Source organism: Paramisgurnus dabryanus, chromosome 22, assembly GCF_030506205.2.
Source record: "Paramisgurnus dabryanus chromosome 22, PD_genome_1.1, whole genome shotgun sequence".
Lineage (NCBI taxonomy): Eukaryota > Metazoa > Chordata > Actinopteri > Cypriniformes > Cobitidae > Paramisgurnus > Paramisgurnus dabryanus.
Genome location: NC_133358.1, coordinates 24,308,055 through 24,324,908, shown reverse-complemented (window position 1 = coordinate 24,324,908; position 16,854 = coordinate 24,308,055). Strand labels below are relative to the sequence as shown.

At 37.2% G+C, this 16,854-nt stretch overlaps 1 protein-coding gene across 1 annotated transcript in view; it reads right to left on the bottom strand.

Annotated features, from left to right (window-relative positions):
* ek1 (eph-like kinase 1) overlaps positions 1-16,854 on the bottom strand; it is a 72,365-nt gene that overhangs the window by 3,653 nt on the left and 51,858 nt on the right. The window contains exons 12-16 of the mRNA XM_065258469.1: positions 6,993-7,054; positions 5,034-5,243; positions 4,560-4,709; positions 3,494-3,687; positions 1,013-1,150 (exon numbers count right to left, since the gene is read on the bottom strand). Of these exons, the coding sequence (XP_065114541.1) occupies positions 1,013-1,150; positions 3,494-3,687; positions 4,560-4,709; positions 5,034-5,243; positions 6,993-7,054 (754 nt within the window). The remainder of the gene's footprint in view (positions 1-1,012; positions 1,151-3,493; positions 3,688-4,559; positions 4,710-5,033; positions 5,244-6,992; positions 7,055-16,854) is intronic.

The window sequence follows — 16,854 nt, the reverse complement described above, 5'->3', positions numbered from 1 at the left end:
GCACCGAATCCAGATTTTTTTGGGTTCGGCCGAATACAGAATCCACTGTTTAAGATCGACCAGCGTAGCGCAAGCCTAGGGTTCGGTTCGGTGGAAAAAAATCTAAGATTCGGCCGAACCCCTTCAAAAAGCCCAGTATTCAGCCGAATCCGATTCGTGGATTCGGTGCATCCCTAATCGATATATCCCAGAAACTAATAGATTTTTTACATTTTTTGTGGGGGGTTCGACTTCAATTTCAATTATAATCTTTTTTCAAAATTTTTGCACCTGTTATTTGAAGTAAACAACGTTCACAGCAGTGTATTTTTCATTTTATTTGATTTTAACTGTAAAAAAAAAGGATAGGCAACATTATGCCAGGATGATAAGTGGGAAAAACTATTTTGACAATTACCATAAGCCTATGCATAATGAATGCGATGTGGTGCGCTAGTTTTTTCCAGGTGCGTCCACGAAATGTGAAATGCCCCTAAGGCTCACCGAAAAAAACCCTGCTTATCTCCACGTCAGCACCCGATGTGTGTTATCAACGGCCACGTGACGTCGACCAGCAAGCCTAGGGTTCGGTGGAAAAAAATCTAAGATTCGGCCAAACCCGAACCCTGTCAAAAAGCCCAGTATTCGGCAGAATCTGAATCATGGATTCGGTGCATCCCTAATCGATATATCCCAGAAACGAATAGATTTTTAAAAAAATTTGTGGGGGGGATCGGATTCAATTTCAAGTATAATCTTTTTTCAACATTTTTGCACCTGTTATTTGATCCAACTGTGTTCAAATGTCTAATGTTCAGTTTTTACTAAAATGGAACGAGAAAAAATGTTAAATATTATTTTTATCATTACGTACTGTGTGCTATTTCCTGTTTTACCTTTAAAAACAGTAGTTGGCAGTGCAGCGTATACACTGTCAGTATGCACTATCATTGCATTGCGAACACAGGAAAACAAGTTTAGAAATGCCACCAAATATTTTAAGTGTAGCAAACAAAGACCTGCAGCTGTTTACCTGGCACTGACGTACAGGACCGAGTCCAGGGAAACGTAACCGGCACTGGAGAACTGTTCCTTGTACTGACCCATTTTAATTAAGTCAAGCCAGTCCCCTACGGTACTGACCCCGGCCTCAGGGGTCACTGGATCCTCCCTGTGGTAAGGGATAAAAACAGTCAGGATTAAAATTTTTGTGCATAATGTTGCAAAAATATTTGTAAAGTTGACGTTTACAAATAAAAGGTACAAACAGATTATCCAATCATTTATCACATATAATTATTAAAAATAAACAGTAGAACAACCAGGCCATATTATGGAGTAAGAAGAAGAAGGTGGAAAATAGCCAATAAAACTAAATAATTGCTGTTCTTGGAGCAAGAAGTCTTAATAAAAGCTGACATCAGTAGATAAATAAATTGTTCTACAGTACCGGCATTTGTCAAAATTAACACACATAATGATTTCATAAGCGTAAGCTTGATAAATGACTTCCCTTATGTGTTCTAGCATGTGTGTGCGTGCCACATATTATCAGTAGTTTATCTGGGTCTGGATGTCACACGTTAAGCTTTCCAGATCCAGAAGGAAGCCAGATAGCAGAACAAACCACATCTCTATCACTGCCTCTATGTAGCAACAAACACACACACACACACACACACAAGCACTTAGACCAAGTAATTTAGATCTAAACCCATTTTATTTAATGGCAGAGACACAGGGCAGGGACTTCCCAGGGGTTTGTGGGAAAATGCAGTTTGCGGATTCTGCTTTAATCGTGGCCAGCGCTGGCTAAACAATCCAGTCCTCCATCTGCCTCCCATTTTGGCAGCCCTCAAAATGCGGCAGTGGGACAGACAGGCAATCAGATATCTGCCGAGACCACCCCTAACCCCTCCCAATGCAGAGTACCAGACACCAGAGTTGTGATTGTTCGTTCAGACTTACATCTGGTTTCAATCTAGATTCTTTGGATGTCTTATCTGTTTCATTTATTCTGAACTTGTTGGATTACCGCAAAAAAAAGACTCCAGATTTTGATCGCACACCTGAGAAACATCAAAACGTCCGACATGAAAATATCAGATTCTCAGCCAAGTTTAACAGCCAAAACTAAAAGGTTTTACATGAACCATCATAAAACCATCACTCAGAGGATATATTATTCAGAGCAATGTATCACACGCTCAAAAGATGATCATTTCTATGCCACAAGCATCAAAACACTTTAAGTATTATTTTTATTTAGATGCCCATTTACAGTCATTTACTTGTAGTCCTTAAAGGAATATTCCATTTTCTTAAAAGAAAAATCCAGATAATTTACTCACCACCATGTCATCCAAAATGTTGATGTCTTTCTTTGTTCAGTCGAGAAGAAATTATTTTTTTGAGGAAAACATTCCAGGATTTTTCTCATTTTAATGGACTTTAATAGACACCAACAATTAACACTTAAATCGACACATAACAGTTTTTTTCAACGGAGTTTCAAAGGACTCTAAACGATCCCAAACGAGGCATAAGGGTCTTATCTACCAAAACGATTGTCATTTTTGACAATAAAAAAAAACAAATATACACTTTTAAAGCACAACTTTAACGTCCAGATCCGGTCGTGATGCGTCAGCGCGACCTCACGCAATACGTCATGACGTCAAGAGGTCACAGAGGAAGAACGCGAAACTCCGCCCCAGTGTTTACAAGTGTTGAGAAAGAGGACCGTTCCTACATTGTTGTAAGTTGAATGATACTAATTAATGTCTTTGTGTCAGTTTATTGTTTACAATGGTCCACAAATGTGCTTTTTATATATGTAACACGTGACCTCCCTAAGTCACTACGCATTTACGTTAGGTCGCGTGTATATTTGTTATTTTTATTGTCAAAAATGAAAATCGTTTTGCTAGATAAGACCCTTATGCCTCGTTTGGGATCGTTTATAGTCCTTTGAAACTCCGTTGAAAAAACTGTTACGTGTTGAGTTAAGTGTTAATTGTTGGTGTCTATTAAAGTCCATTAAAATGAGAAAAATCCTGCAATGTTTTCCTCAAAAACATAATTTCTTCTCGATTGAACAAAGAAAGACATCAATTTCGGGTCATTTTTGAGCGCGATGCTAATGGTCTAATCAGATTTAATGAATTATGCTAAGCTATGCTAAAAGTGGTAACGTTAGAACCAAAGTTCGGCTAAATGGATCCCAAAACAGTAAAAATCAAATATTTAACTCTAGGGAAGCTGGAAAATGAGCCTATTTTCAAAAAAGTGGAGTGTCCCTTTAAAGTCCTCAATGCTGGATGCACTTTGAGACAAATATATAAATTAATACATTTGTTAAGGACTGTATACTTTAAGTAAGGTATTGCTCTTACTCTTTCACAAACGTATACAGTATAGTGCCAAACTATCTACTACAGATGAACAAACCACCATACTCTAACAAACAGATCAACTTTATTGAAATCTAATCCACACAGCGAAGCAAACTCACCAGACCGCAGTGTTGGCCAGCTGCTTCAGGCAGCTAGGATTTCGGATGAGCCTGTCCAGCGTGTTGACAATCTGCCCGAATTTCGGTCGATCGCTGCGGTTCTTTTCCCAGCAGTCCAGCATGAGCTGGTGAAGAACTACGGGACAATCCATTGGTGCCGGAAGCCTGTAGCCTTCATCTATAGCTTTTATCACCTGAAGGGACGAGAAAACCATCTATATAAAAAAATCATACTTTTATTAGCAGCACAGACGCTTCATGAATACTGAGTAGTTTTATACGTCCACTTAATGCATTTAGCTTTTGTGTGAGGTTACAGTAGATTAATTCATTTTTTATCCGTCTGGGACTCGGAAATAAGCTTGAGATTTTATAGGAGACCGTCTTTGTCACGGCAATGGAGAGCTAGTTTAATTCCTATCCTTTTATGAAACGATTCTGCTGTAAGGAATAGAATAAACTAGCTAGATGCAAACATTCCCTTTATCTTAACTCTCTTGCCTGGGAGACTGTAAATATGGAAATGCATGAGTGCCCGTTACCATGGCGAAAGGAGGAAGACAGATGGATTTGCGGTTTGTGCCATGAATGGAACTTTCAGATTCTGCTCGCCCGGCACAATAAAAGTGCATTCGGTAACAAGCATGCAAACATTTCAGTGTTCCAGGCTTAAAGTATACAATCCCAAATCATTCCCAAATGTCTCAATTTCTCCCTCGCTTGTACACTCTCCAAGAGCTTCTTTCCAAATCCTAAGTCTTCCCAAGGTGAAAATAAATAAATGCAAACGGTTTCCAATGTGGAAAATCGTCCACAAGCCGACCACCACGGATTCAAATTCCCCTATTTGAAATCTGGAAATGTTCACTCTACAGATGCGTTTAATCTTTATACCTTTGTGAGATGAGAACTACGTTATTTTTTTCTCCCACTTCCAGCAGCAGACGTTTTATTACAAACGGATGATGATCTGCACGTTTAAAGCGGGGTCAAAGAAAAGTGTTACCTCACAATCGTACTTATTTTTCTTTAATGGTTTATGTATTGAAATCCAGCGTTTACTCACATCCTGATTGGACATTTCCCAGTACGGTCGCTCCCCGTAGGATATCACTTCCCACATGACAATGCCATAACTCCAGACATCACTGGCTGATGTGAACTTCCTATAAGTGATTGCTTCAGGGGCTGTCCATCGAATGGGAATTTTACCACCCTGAGGGAACAATCACAAAATCACAGGGTAAGAATAAGACATCGCATATGGATCACAAACATACAAAGCTTTAAATCTCAAGTCAGATCACATCCTTAGAAAACATACTGTGGATTTAACATTCAGTGACAGTATCAAAGAGTGATGGTACTTGGATATTTCTGAACCATGGTGAAAAGGGCTGTCACAATTTTTCTGATTATGGTTATTTTACCTAAACATAATTATTTCAGATAACCAAATTGAACCCTTTTGATAAAACAAAAGCCCTAATAGTGATAACCATATACTATGGTATTCAATAGGTACTTCAAGGTGTCTTACCCGTGTTGTGTAGGCCGCTTCGGGATCATCCTCCAGCACACGTGAAAGCCCAAAATCGGACACTTTACACACCAGGTTTCCGTTCACCAGAATATTACGTGCTGCCAAATCCCGATGTACATAGTTCATCTCGGAAAGATACTGCATCCCTGCAGCTATGCCACGCATCATTCCCAAAAGCTGGATGACTGTGAACTGCCCGTCGTGTTTCTGCAAATAACAAAGAGTTCTTGTGTCAAATTCTGCTCCATGTAGCCATCATTTTGTCGTGTGCAACCCCTGTGGATCCTGGCACAGTTGGTCAGGTTTGTATTTGTCTCGTGAGTAATAACATAATTCATTGACTTCCTAATTAAATGTGTTGCGGAGCACGAGCTATTAACCGCAATGAATGTATGATCATTCAGCCCTTTTATGCGAGCAATGGGAAACAAGTAAGCGACTAACCATATTATGATGTTTCATTATAGCGAGGTAAAATGATTGTGTGAGTAAATCTAATGTAATTTTGTCATGTGACCATATGTATAGAAATGGCCTGTCGGAGACAGATGGCTGTAATTGAGTGATAAACATGGACACGGTAGCTGTGGGCTGAGGTGTGTGAAATGCGATTATATTGCTAAACATAGAAATTTTGCACTACTATATTGAGTATTAAACTGAATAACGTGCAGCAAAATCCTTTGAAATAAACTGCGAATTAGTAATTAGTTTTTGTCTGCATTTGTACTGAAAAATATTTTACCGTATTTTTCGTACTATAAGCGTTTTTTTTTAATAACTTTGCTGGTGCTGCTTCTGAAGGGGGGCGCACACCGGCCACGCAGCTCGGCGTCACACCGCATCGAGTCGCGTTTAGGACAACTCAGAGGTATCGTAAACCGGAAGTGCACATTAAATAGCGCGAGCTTTGTCAGATAGCGTCTACTTCAAAATGCTAAATATTTGTTTAACAGTGGCGGCCGGTGACTTATTTTTTCACGGGCGCTCAATGCGAAGTTCTTCACAACATGTATGTAGCCCGTCATGCGTGTGGTTCGTAGTTTCAAAATATGTGTGATCCTATGTGCATCTCATGTCTTGTCAAAATAAGTGCCTGCTGCAGATGCGTCTAAAGGGTTTATGATAAAAGAGACGCTCACGTTTGCCAGATACTCGCATAATCTCATGCATAATCAGAGTTTACTGTTAAAGGAGTGTCTTGCGTGTATTTTGGGAACTTGAGCGTCTCTTTTATCATAAATGGTTTTGACGCGTCTTGCAGCAGGCACTTATTTATACAAAACACATGATGCACATCGTTCACATGACGCAGAAAAAAAACATATTTTGAAGACACAAGCAACACACATGACACCCCGAACACTTTTTTTAAATTTGTGCCCATCGGATGAGCAGTCACAAGCCTCCACTGTTGTTTAAACCCAAAATGCTGGGTTGTCTTGACCCATTGTTGGGTCAAATATAAACATTTTCTGGGTTAATTCAACCCAACTGCTGGGTTTGCCCCTTTTAGACCCAATGCTGGGTTGAAAATAACCTATTTTTTTAATTGTATTTCATAAGAAATAAAACATAATTAAAAGTTTTATAATTGTTTACTTTCTCCATAGTTTACTCTACAGTAAGTAAAAAGTCACAGTTTACTATCCCCTACATTAGTTACCAAGTAACCAATTGGCAAACTTACATCACACCATCTGCAGAAAAAACTAAATGTTTTGATTACCAACTATGTTTGCTTGCTGATTTTTCATTTTCTTCTGCTGTAGTTATGAAACGCTAAGAAAGATGAAGAAAAATAGGCAGCGGGAGGTGCGAACCCGAACAACATGCGAGTTCTCAAGCCCAGTGTGGCAGAAGGGAGCGTTCGCTTTGTGTTCCTGTGATATTTCACAGCATTTCCTTCGGTGCAAGTTGGCCTTCATCATCCACAGCGAAATAGAGCAAGCTCACCTTCAAAAATGTGTCCAGAGATCCATTTTCCATGTACTCAGTCACTATCATCACAGGCTTACCTAAGGGACAGAGAGAGAGGAAAAGACAAAGTGTGAAAACACAGAGAGGGAGGCAGGAGAAAAAAAATGGCTGTCATTTTTTTTAAAGCCGAATAAGAAAAAAACACAGCAGCGAGGCAGAGAAAGGCTGACGCTTTGTGTCCTATATTTGATTCATTTCTGAGTTGACAGAGAAAAACATGCAGATGAAAAGCAGCTGCCCACCCCCCACTCGTCCCTACTTCACAGACCCTCTGTCGTTTTTCGGTTTCCTCTACCTGCTGCCTGTTACTCATTCTGACAGCCCCTAATCAAAGCTCTCAATAACAGTCAGGCTGATAATTAGAGCGAGGTGTCCACTGAGAATATCTTTGTCCAGAAATACCTAAAATGGTAATGAGTTCCTTTAGAAGTGTGGCTGATGGAGGGGGTGAAGGGGGGTGGGTGTTTAATTGCCTGGAGGGGTGGTGCTGATGAAAAAGAGGGGTGTAAAGATCTATAAACGGGTGACGTATTCACCTCTACGGTATGCTGCAGACACAGCTGCAAAACACATTTGGGGGAGAAGAGGTGATGCGGGGGTGCGGAGGATTCGCACCTGCGTTGCACAATGTGATTAAAAATTCTCAACTGATTCCACCAAATAACATGCTGTCAGTCAGAAACACCCCCCTTCACCCCACCTGCATGTGACAGGGAAGAGTGCACGCTAATCCGCCCTGATTATCAGACATGCTTGATGGATGTAACTCACGGCAGACGCTTTCACCTCAGGGCACCAGACACACGTCAACACAAAAGCCTTAGAGACCCCTGTACGTTTCTTCAAATCTACGGTTCTATACAAGTCGTACAATTTTACCTTCAGCATAACAATGGCATTATCCTTTACACCCAACTTTTACATTTTATTTATTTTGCAACATCTAGGTAAAAAGTAGTGCTGGGCAAAGATTAATCGCGATTAATCGGATACAAAATAAAAGTGCATTTTTGCTCAATATATGTGTGTGTAATGTGTGTAATAATTATTTATATTTAAACACACACACATATATATTGATGGATGTAACTCACGGCAGACGCTTTCACCTCAGGGCACCAGACACACGACAACACAAAAACCATAGAGACCCCTGTATGTTTCTTCAAAAAACTCTTTTTACGGTTGTATATAAGTCATTCAATTTTACCTTCAGCATTTCAATGACATAATCCTTTACACCCAACTTTTACATTTTATCTATTTTGCAAAGATTAATCGCGATTAATCGCATACAAAATAAAAGTGCATTTGCCTAATATGTGTGTGTGCTGTGTGTTTTGTATAATTATTTTTTGTATATTTAAAATCACACACACACACACACATATACATTTCAGAACATTTTTATATTTATTTTTATTATGAATATATAATATAGAATATTTAAAAATATCAATAAATATATATATACATATGTAAATGTTTCTTGATTACATCCATGAATATGTGTGTATTTATTTATACATAATAATTACACACAGCACACACTTGGATATTATGCTAAAAATCACTTTTATTTTGTATGCGATTAATCGTGATTAATCTTTGCCCAGCACTAGTAAAAGTAAAAAAAAAAAAAAAAACGAAAAATTTGAAGCCATTTTTAAAATATTTTTAATAATGTATAAAATTATGTGATCAATAAGTTAGATAAATTTTTGTTGTTATGTTACTTTAATATATCAAATTAAGTAGTTTCAACTTTGCTGGTCGAAATATAAAATTATACGTTAAAATAACTTAAGATTTTAATTTTTTAAACATTTTTCTTAAGTGTACACTGTAAAAAAAAATTTACTACCTTAAATGTTTAAGTATGATATTAAATTGACTTTAAATGTAATGTTTAACTTACAATTTTAAATGATTAATTGTTTTAATACTTCAACTAATCAAAATATGTTCATAATTAAAATATGTAAATGCACAATTTCAACTAATTTAAAAAAAGTTATATAGCAACTCATAACTGGTCAAAACTTAAAAATATAAGTTCAAATGACTTGTACAGCCAGTTTGATCTTACACTGAAAAAAAAATATTAATTCAATTTACTCAATTCTTTTAAGGAAAGTGGCAATCAATTTATTTAAGTAACTTTTAACAAAAGTTTTTTATTTTATTTTATTTTACTAATCTTTTTTGTTTAAATGTAGCTAAAATAAATTGATTGCAACCACTTACCTTAAAAAATGAGTAAATGGAATGAATAATTTTTCAGTGTAAAAAAGTTAGGGCAGGAACTATTTTTAATGTATAGGCTGCACGCTCACTGGCCCCTACACATGAAATGCAATTTCACACTTGCTCTGACCTATACAAAAAGGCACATTCACACGTCACTGATCTTGCTAGCCTGATAAATGCCAAAAACTCTTCGCTCTTAGTAAATAAGTGCTGTAATACTAGAAGTCTACAGGAAGAGAGACCAGAAGCCCTTGAGGACATAGGTCCTATACGAACACATCTGCCGTCAATTTCTACATACAATTTAACCTGCGGGCAGCGGACTGGAGAATTGTTTGGAGAGTCAATGAATTCATTATAGTTATAATCTTTTCTTCACCAGAGGACAGGATACCCTATTTAATCCAATAAAAGCGAGCTATTTATAGCACCCACCCCTTAGATATTGCGGTTTCGAACAGAATCTGGCTTGCAGTGTTTGTCCAAGCTGTCACTGTAAGTAAATCACCAGTGGATTCGTCGCACTCTTCAACGAAATCTCTCGACAAGCGTAGCGAGGGATATCAAAACGGATCACATGCTAACTTACCGTCATGGGACAAATTACTTTGACAGTGAGCTAGCTGGACAGCCCGGCCTTCGTATCTCAAAGCTTTGATCGCAGTTTGGCCGAATATGAAATGCACTAAAATGCAGTTGTTCTCGCTGTCAACAGTTGTTTTCATACTCAACGGCTATACAGGCTAACATTGTGGTTTTAAAAGTGGCTGATGGCCCTTTTGAGAAGCTTGTTATTAAAATTAACTAGCTACTTATCCATGCATGCAGATTTGAAAGTGATGGATGTTGCACAATCAACAGGCCAGTGGCTTCATGAGTGCTTCAATTAGACAGTATTCACATACACTCAAAGGTCCGTGATTGAAATGAAGTGATGAGCAGATTACACCCCATGGTGAGCCGATCTTCTCTAAATGTCCAACTGCAGTGAAAATGAAGCCGCCTTTGTAATTATAGTGATTATCATAGCATTAACGAACAGCCAATGAAAATGGATAGACTACAAAAGATACGTCCACGGACGTCGTGACAGTGTTTTAAGCCCAAGCAAAAGTCAAAGTAACAACGCTAGGGTGTTGCCAGGGTGTAGTTATGTAGTTGCTAAAGTTATCCGTGTAATTTTTACTGCATGCCATTGCTACATTCTTAAAAACCCATTGTTTGTGGGGACAAACCCAACAGCTGGTTACTTTAAATGACCTTATTTGACTCAAACATGTGTTTAAAATACCTGGAATAAGCTAATTTGATCCCAGTGGTTGGGTTTGTACATATTTTGGTTTAAAAACAGCATTTTTTAGGGACAACGTTTTGGGGTCCTTAAAATGCAAACTTTTGAAGCCGACACCTTGTCGTCTTTATGTAAACTACGTAATTTTGAATATTATGTTAATATATTTAAAAAATATCTGATAATGGTGACATCATGTGTCGTGCATCCAGTTAACCGGCAACTCCGCTTATGAACCCCCCCCCCCAAAAAGTCATACCCAAACTAAAATTAGGTACAGTTTATGAAGCAATTGCACTAAATGCATAAGTTTGCTTTCATTTGAAAGCAGATACTTGGAAGATTATTGTAAACCCTGTCATACATTTTTGTGATACGGAAAACACTAGTTATGAAGGACAAAAAACATTATTTCTAATAACTTACTCATTGAAGTTAGCCCTAAAAGAAAATAGAAATGCACTGCAGCTAAAGCAACAGTCCTGACCATGTTCTGCCTTTAAAACTCTGAACGTTTTTTTTTAAAACCTTGGGATTTTTTTTACTCACATCTTTGCATTGCATTTTTTGAATGCATCAATTCTATTATTTAGTGTCAGACTGCCCCATTAAGTAAGAATGTTCAGGGGAATAAACATTCACACCTCTTCAGACTGAATATAGCGTGTAATTATCATTCTTTTGTTATTAGTATATAATTACTGAACTATACAAACTATTCAGTGTTTTAATCCTTTTATTCTTTGATGAAATGTCTCACTTCACCTTCTTTGGCTTTGTGTCAAATGCCTTTCTTACAAACAGAAACATAACAATGAACGTAACTATTTTTTATATCTAAAAACACACAACACTATGTTAGCAGGTGCACATTAGCTTAGCTTTATGCTAGCTTAGCACACCATCAAAACACGACAAATAGTGGGATTAAAAGCATGTTTTTGCTCCAAACTCACTTTATAACAGAAGATCAGTGTTTTAAATAACCATATGTGAGCTGATGTGGGTTCGGATCGCGAAATGAAACAGAAAATACTCTCCTTTTTGGTATTCTGCACAGTCGTGTGTCGATTCTGTACAGCAGGGGTCCCCAAACTTTTTTCTCTGGGGGCCACATTATCGTTCCTGACTATGATGGGGGCCGGGTCAGCTATATAACATAGAATTGTATGACCCAGACAAAAATGATCACCAGCAGGCCTCATTGTGTAGTAGAGATTACTAGCCTGGCACAGCCAAAGTCCCCATTAGTAAACGGCTTTCCATGGGTAGCTAGTAGGTGAGCTACCTTATGGCTAGCTCGGACAGAAGCCTGGTTTACCTGAGTTTGGCAAAGGAATACATTCTGTTGTGCAGCCATTCTGCCTTTCATCCTCCGAATCCTGTCTTTTCTAGCTTGCCCTCGCTAGCTAGCATACACTTTGTGGCGGGTTTCGTGATGATGACACAGATTATATTCTTTGAAAACTGCCACACTTTGTTTACATATGATACAAACTGCACAGTCCTTACACTGAAAAAAAAAGAATCGTTGGTCCACTGTTCTTTGAAAACTTGAGCATGTCGGGTCACGAAAATTCGGCAAATATAGTAAATTTTATAACTAAATATCATTTTTTTACTTTAAAAAATCAACAAAATACCAGATGCGAAGTGTTATTATTTTCCAAAAAACAATTAAAAAAATAAAATTGCCTCATAGGGCCGGTTCAAGTAGTGGGGGGGGGGGGGGTGGCGGGCCTGATTCGGGCCGCGGGCCTTAGTTTGGTGACCCATGCTGTACAGTCTCTGCTTGAGGGTGCACTGAGGCTTCATGTATGAAGGAACAGACTAGTGTAAATGTCAATACAGCAACATCAGTGGCTAATATTGCTGCGTTCTGACTAAAATTTTTATAAATATTCCTTCTAAAATTTGAAGTAAATACATAAAATCAATATTTCTCAAAACATTCCTTTGAACCAAAAGCCCCGAGGGATGTTGTTTTGTTGTTTTATTCATAAGTGCTTGCATTTCTGAATGACTGCTATTGATGGTTATTTTTCATTTCACAGTTATGTACTCAGATTTTCATAACAAATCAAGACATTACTGTCACTAGTATTGTCTGAATAAAATAAAGGTCAAATACAAACGTTGGAGCCTTAGACCTGTCTAATGATGTATTGTTTGTGTTAAGTAAAATCTTTTACATTAAATTTAAACAATAAGAATTACGCTGTAATCGCGAGACCACCCACGATCTTTGATCAGTAAGAGATTCAGTCTATATTGATGCACCAATACCACCAAAACAACAATGGCAGCCTAACGGACTGTGTTTGTGCTGCTCAAAATACTGAGTTTATTAACGCTTCTCCATCAAAGTTTACAAAATTTACCACTTTATACTCCATGGTGACTTGCATTATTTAAACCAACCTCATTGTCTTTCTAAACAAAACTGCTTGATGCTTTTGCCGTCTTGATTGTTTGTACTTATGCATTCATTCATACAAAGCTATATGGGACTCGTGCCGGCAAAAGGAGCAAATTTTCAAAAATGAGTTATTGATATTTTGACATTCTCTATAAATATAAATTCAAAACGATGTATGATTTGTTGAAATCTGACAAAAATAAATAAATATAGAGCTACACCTGTTTAAAGTTGATAAAGTCAGTCAAGTCAGTTTTCAGAAAAATCGAACTAAAAACATTTTTAGGTTCAAAAACAGAATCACTGCATCCATACCTTAAAATCTCTGTGTGTGCCAAATCTATTCGTTTTACCAAAGTCAAAAAAACGATAGGCATACTATAGCAAAAATATATGTTCAACTTTAAAAAAAATTATTGTTTAATTGAGACAGACCGTTTAAGATCTACTGTAATGCAAGGATCAAATATAATATTACACATCAGATATTTTTTCCCAACAGTTAATCAAACATTCACTTACTGTAAAATATAACAGATTATATCTGCATCAATTCTTGTCAAAACAGATATTTTTAAAACTGCAATTCTGTGAAGATGTATCAGGGTCGCATGCTCGCACGCCTGTGTGAATGCGGATCTGTCAGTCAGCGCGAGGAAGATCCTTCTCAAGTTTTATGGCTCTTAACTCTTTTAACATCAATCAGGTGCCAAATTTTATCTCTCTTAAAAACTTTTTAAACATCAAGCAAGTCCGGCAATTTATTTTCTCATTCCACGTGTCAAAACGAAAACCATAATGTCACGTGCATGATGGAATAAGTTAAGCATTTAGGACGGTACACCTCTCAGAAAACTAACAAATAAAGATAATTTTAGATGTTTTATGACTATTTAGAGCGTTTGGATCACTAGACAAGTACTTATTTTTATGAAAACCTCAATTTCTGCAAAAATCGACATGTATACTTTCTTTTCCCTGCAGCTCAAAATTAGGTTGTGCGCAATCTGACTCATTTTGCCAGCAAGGGTCACATGTTTGGAGGCGTGTAGTTTTTCTTTACGAAGTGTAATTGCCATATGCTGACTTGACTTGACTCGTTATCATGGATCCGTGTAAATGTGGATCTTTTTGACACCACTGTCGTGTGCACATGAGGAAAAACTTTTCTGTTTTTTACTACATCATTGTTGAGTGAATATAGGTTTAAAGTGTGCCGTGTTTTAAGCTATTTTAAAGCAGAAACTGCTTTCAACAGAGCAATTCCTACAATCATTTCTAATTTCACCCTCTTATCTATCATTATCGCTGTTGATCCCACAAAGTAAAACTTTTTTCTTGATGCTCAGCAGGAAAGGACCTCAAAACACGTAACGGGCAAAATCAGCAGCAGTGCATTATCAGATTGTAGGCTACAGTCCGCCAATCTGATGGTTAGCTACACAATGAGTTTATAATAGAGACGATGACAGCTCTGTGTTTTCCTAAAGATGAAAGGATAAAGAATTGAATGAGGCGTTAAGGTCTATTCTGATTCCTTTCTCTGAGCTCCCGAGACATTTGCATCACAAAATGTTCAATCACGGTCTAATTTTTTCCGTCTGAGGTGGTAATGATAGAGCATCGCACCCAAAGCCGAGTTATGTGACAGATGCTTTGGTATCAGAACGTGAAAGTCTTTGTCTTTATCTCGTCGGCGCTTCATTCAGGCAGCATTAACGTACGGCAGCCTCTTTAATGCATCTCGGCCCGGCCCCATCAGCGATGTGATTAGTCTCTGTGTGCGTGGAGGGGTTAGATTGACAGCTGCTTCTATAATGTAGCGCGAAGGGTCGCTGACCTCTCCTGTCCCTGTTCCTCTGCCATCAGGCTGATCCGTGACCTGTGAAATTACTCTAGCTATCATATCTCATCCAATCAAGGGAGGGCCAGGATGTGTTTGAAAAGCAGCACACACACACACACGTGCGCACACACATAGTGTATTCATGTTACACTATTTTTGCGACAGGAAATACGAAATATCACAGGTCACACAGGCAAACAGTAAATACAAAGATGTTGGTACTTTTTGCGCATAAATTAGGATTCATTAAGTTAATTGAATTGTATTTCATAATTAATTAAATTAGCGTAATAAGAAGTTTGTGCATAGATTTATCATAAAAGTATATTTTTTTTAATTGCACGTGATAGCTATATAAAGAAGCTGAAACAGACTATATTACTGTTACGAGAAAATAAAAAAGACCTTTTTTGCCAGAACGCTACACAGTTATTATTGAATATGGCCCAACGTGAGGACCATAAAAAGCATTGAGATCTTATTGACAACTTAATAATAATAATAATAATAATAATAATAGTTTCTAATCCAAATACATCACTTTGAAATTATCTAGCAGCAGCATCGAATAAAATAAATGAAAATTATTGCACTTATATGTATAACTTTGTTCAAATAGTTAATAACGTTGACCGTGCAAAGCAGAGTCAACCGAAAAGCCATTATTCGCATTTTGCACGAGTCAGAGGAACTGCCACGAAACGTCAAGATAGGATTAATGTTAATGTTCTTGAAATTGAATATTCATGATCCCCCAAAACCCACATCCAATTACATGTTTGAATTATCGATATTCATGCAGCAGGCATGAATATGGATGGTCCTTTTGTTAAAGAGCCTGTCAGTCTAATCCACAGAGGTTAGAAACCACAAAAACAGATCTGTAGAGGAAATTACCACTTAATAGTGACCAACACACCTGTTGCAAGACACTGCTTTTCAGACAATGGGAGCCTTGAAACCCACACAATGGCAATAGAAAACTCAATAAGCTGGGTTCAGTGGAGCTATTTTAATCATGACCAATATTTGCATGCAATATTATCATCTGGGAGCAGTAAGCATCAATTTCAGGTGCTTTAGAGAGGTTCAGTGTAATACCACGGGTACAATACACCTTCATAAAATGCAAAGATTTGAACCGAACAGTAAGAATGACTGGTTTCTTCCCTTTCTGATTGCTTAGAACAATTCATGCTTACATTCAGTCCATGTTGATGTGTTTCCACAGATGGTAGCACATTTTCTTGCATGGTAATTTGATGTGGTAAAAGCAAAATAAGTCTAGTTTTTAGAACAAAAATATCAAATTTAAGTGACTTTGTGCATAAAACAAGCAAAAAAAAAATCTGCTAATGGGTTTTTTTATATATTTTTTAGAATTTTATATTTTTGGTCTAAAAACTACTTATTTTCTTGAGTCGTTTTGCTCATCAAGAAAAAGCATCTTAATTTAAAATTTTTTAGATATTTTTACTGAAAACAAGACAAAAATACTAAGAATTTTTTTTCTTGAAAATCTTTTTTTTTGCAGTATATAAGTTAACTCCTGTTAGCATTGCATTGTGACTGAATCTTTTAAACATGGTAAGGAGCGTCACATTTCCAGCTGACGTCAGATGTATTTAGGCCAATCACAACGTACAGATTAGCTGGCCAATCAGGGACACAGAGCTTTTCAAATACGTGCATTTCAGGAAGAGAGTGAAATCTGAAGCTACGAAAATGCACTGTATGTAAAAAATAATGTGTTTTAACCATAAACCATATTATACCAAATGCGCAAAATATTTTTTAGCAATGAAATAGGTGCTCTTTAAATATATTCATAAGTATATTCCCAATTTGCTATTTTGTATTTGCTGAAGTTAAGCATGCAAGATCAAGTATATGAAGAGAAGATTGAAGACCACGTTTTTTTCTTTTCAATTTACTTTTATAAACGTCATAACAAATATGACAAAAATGAACTAAGGATTCCCACAAAGAGAGTAAAACTCACCCAAGCAACTACAATGTGGCCCCCATGAAT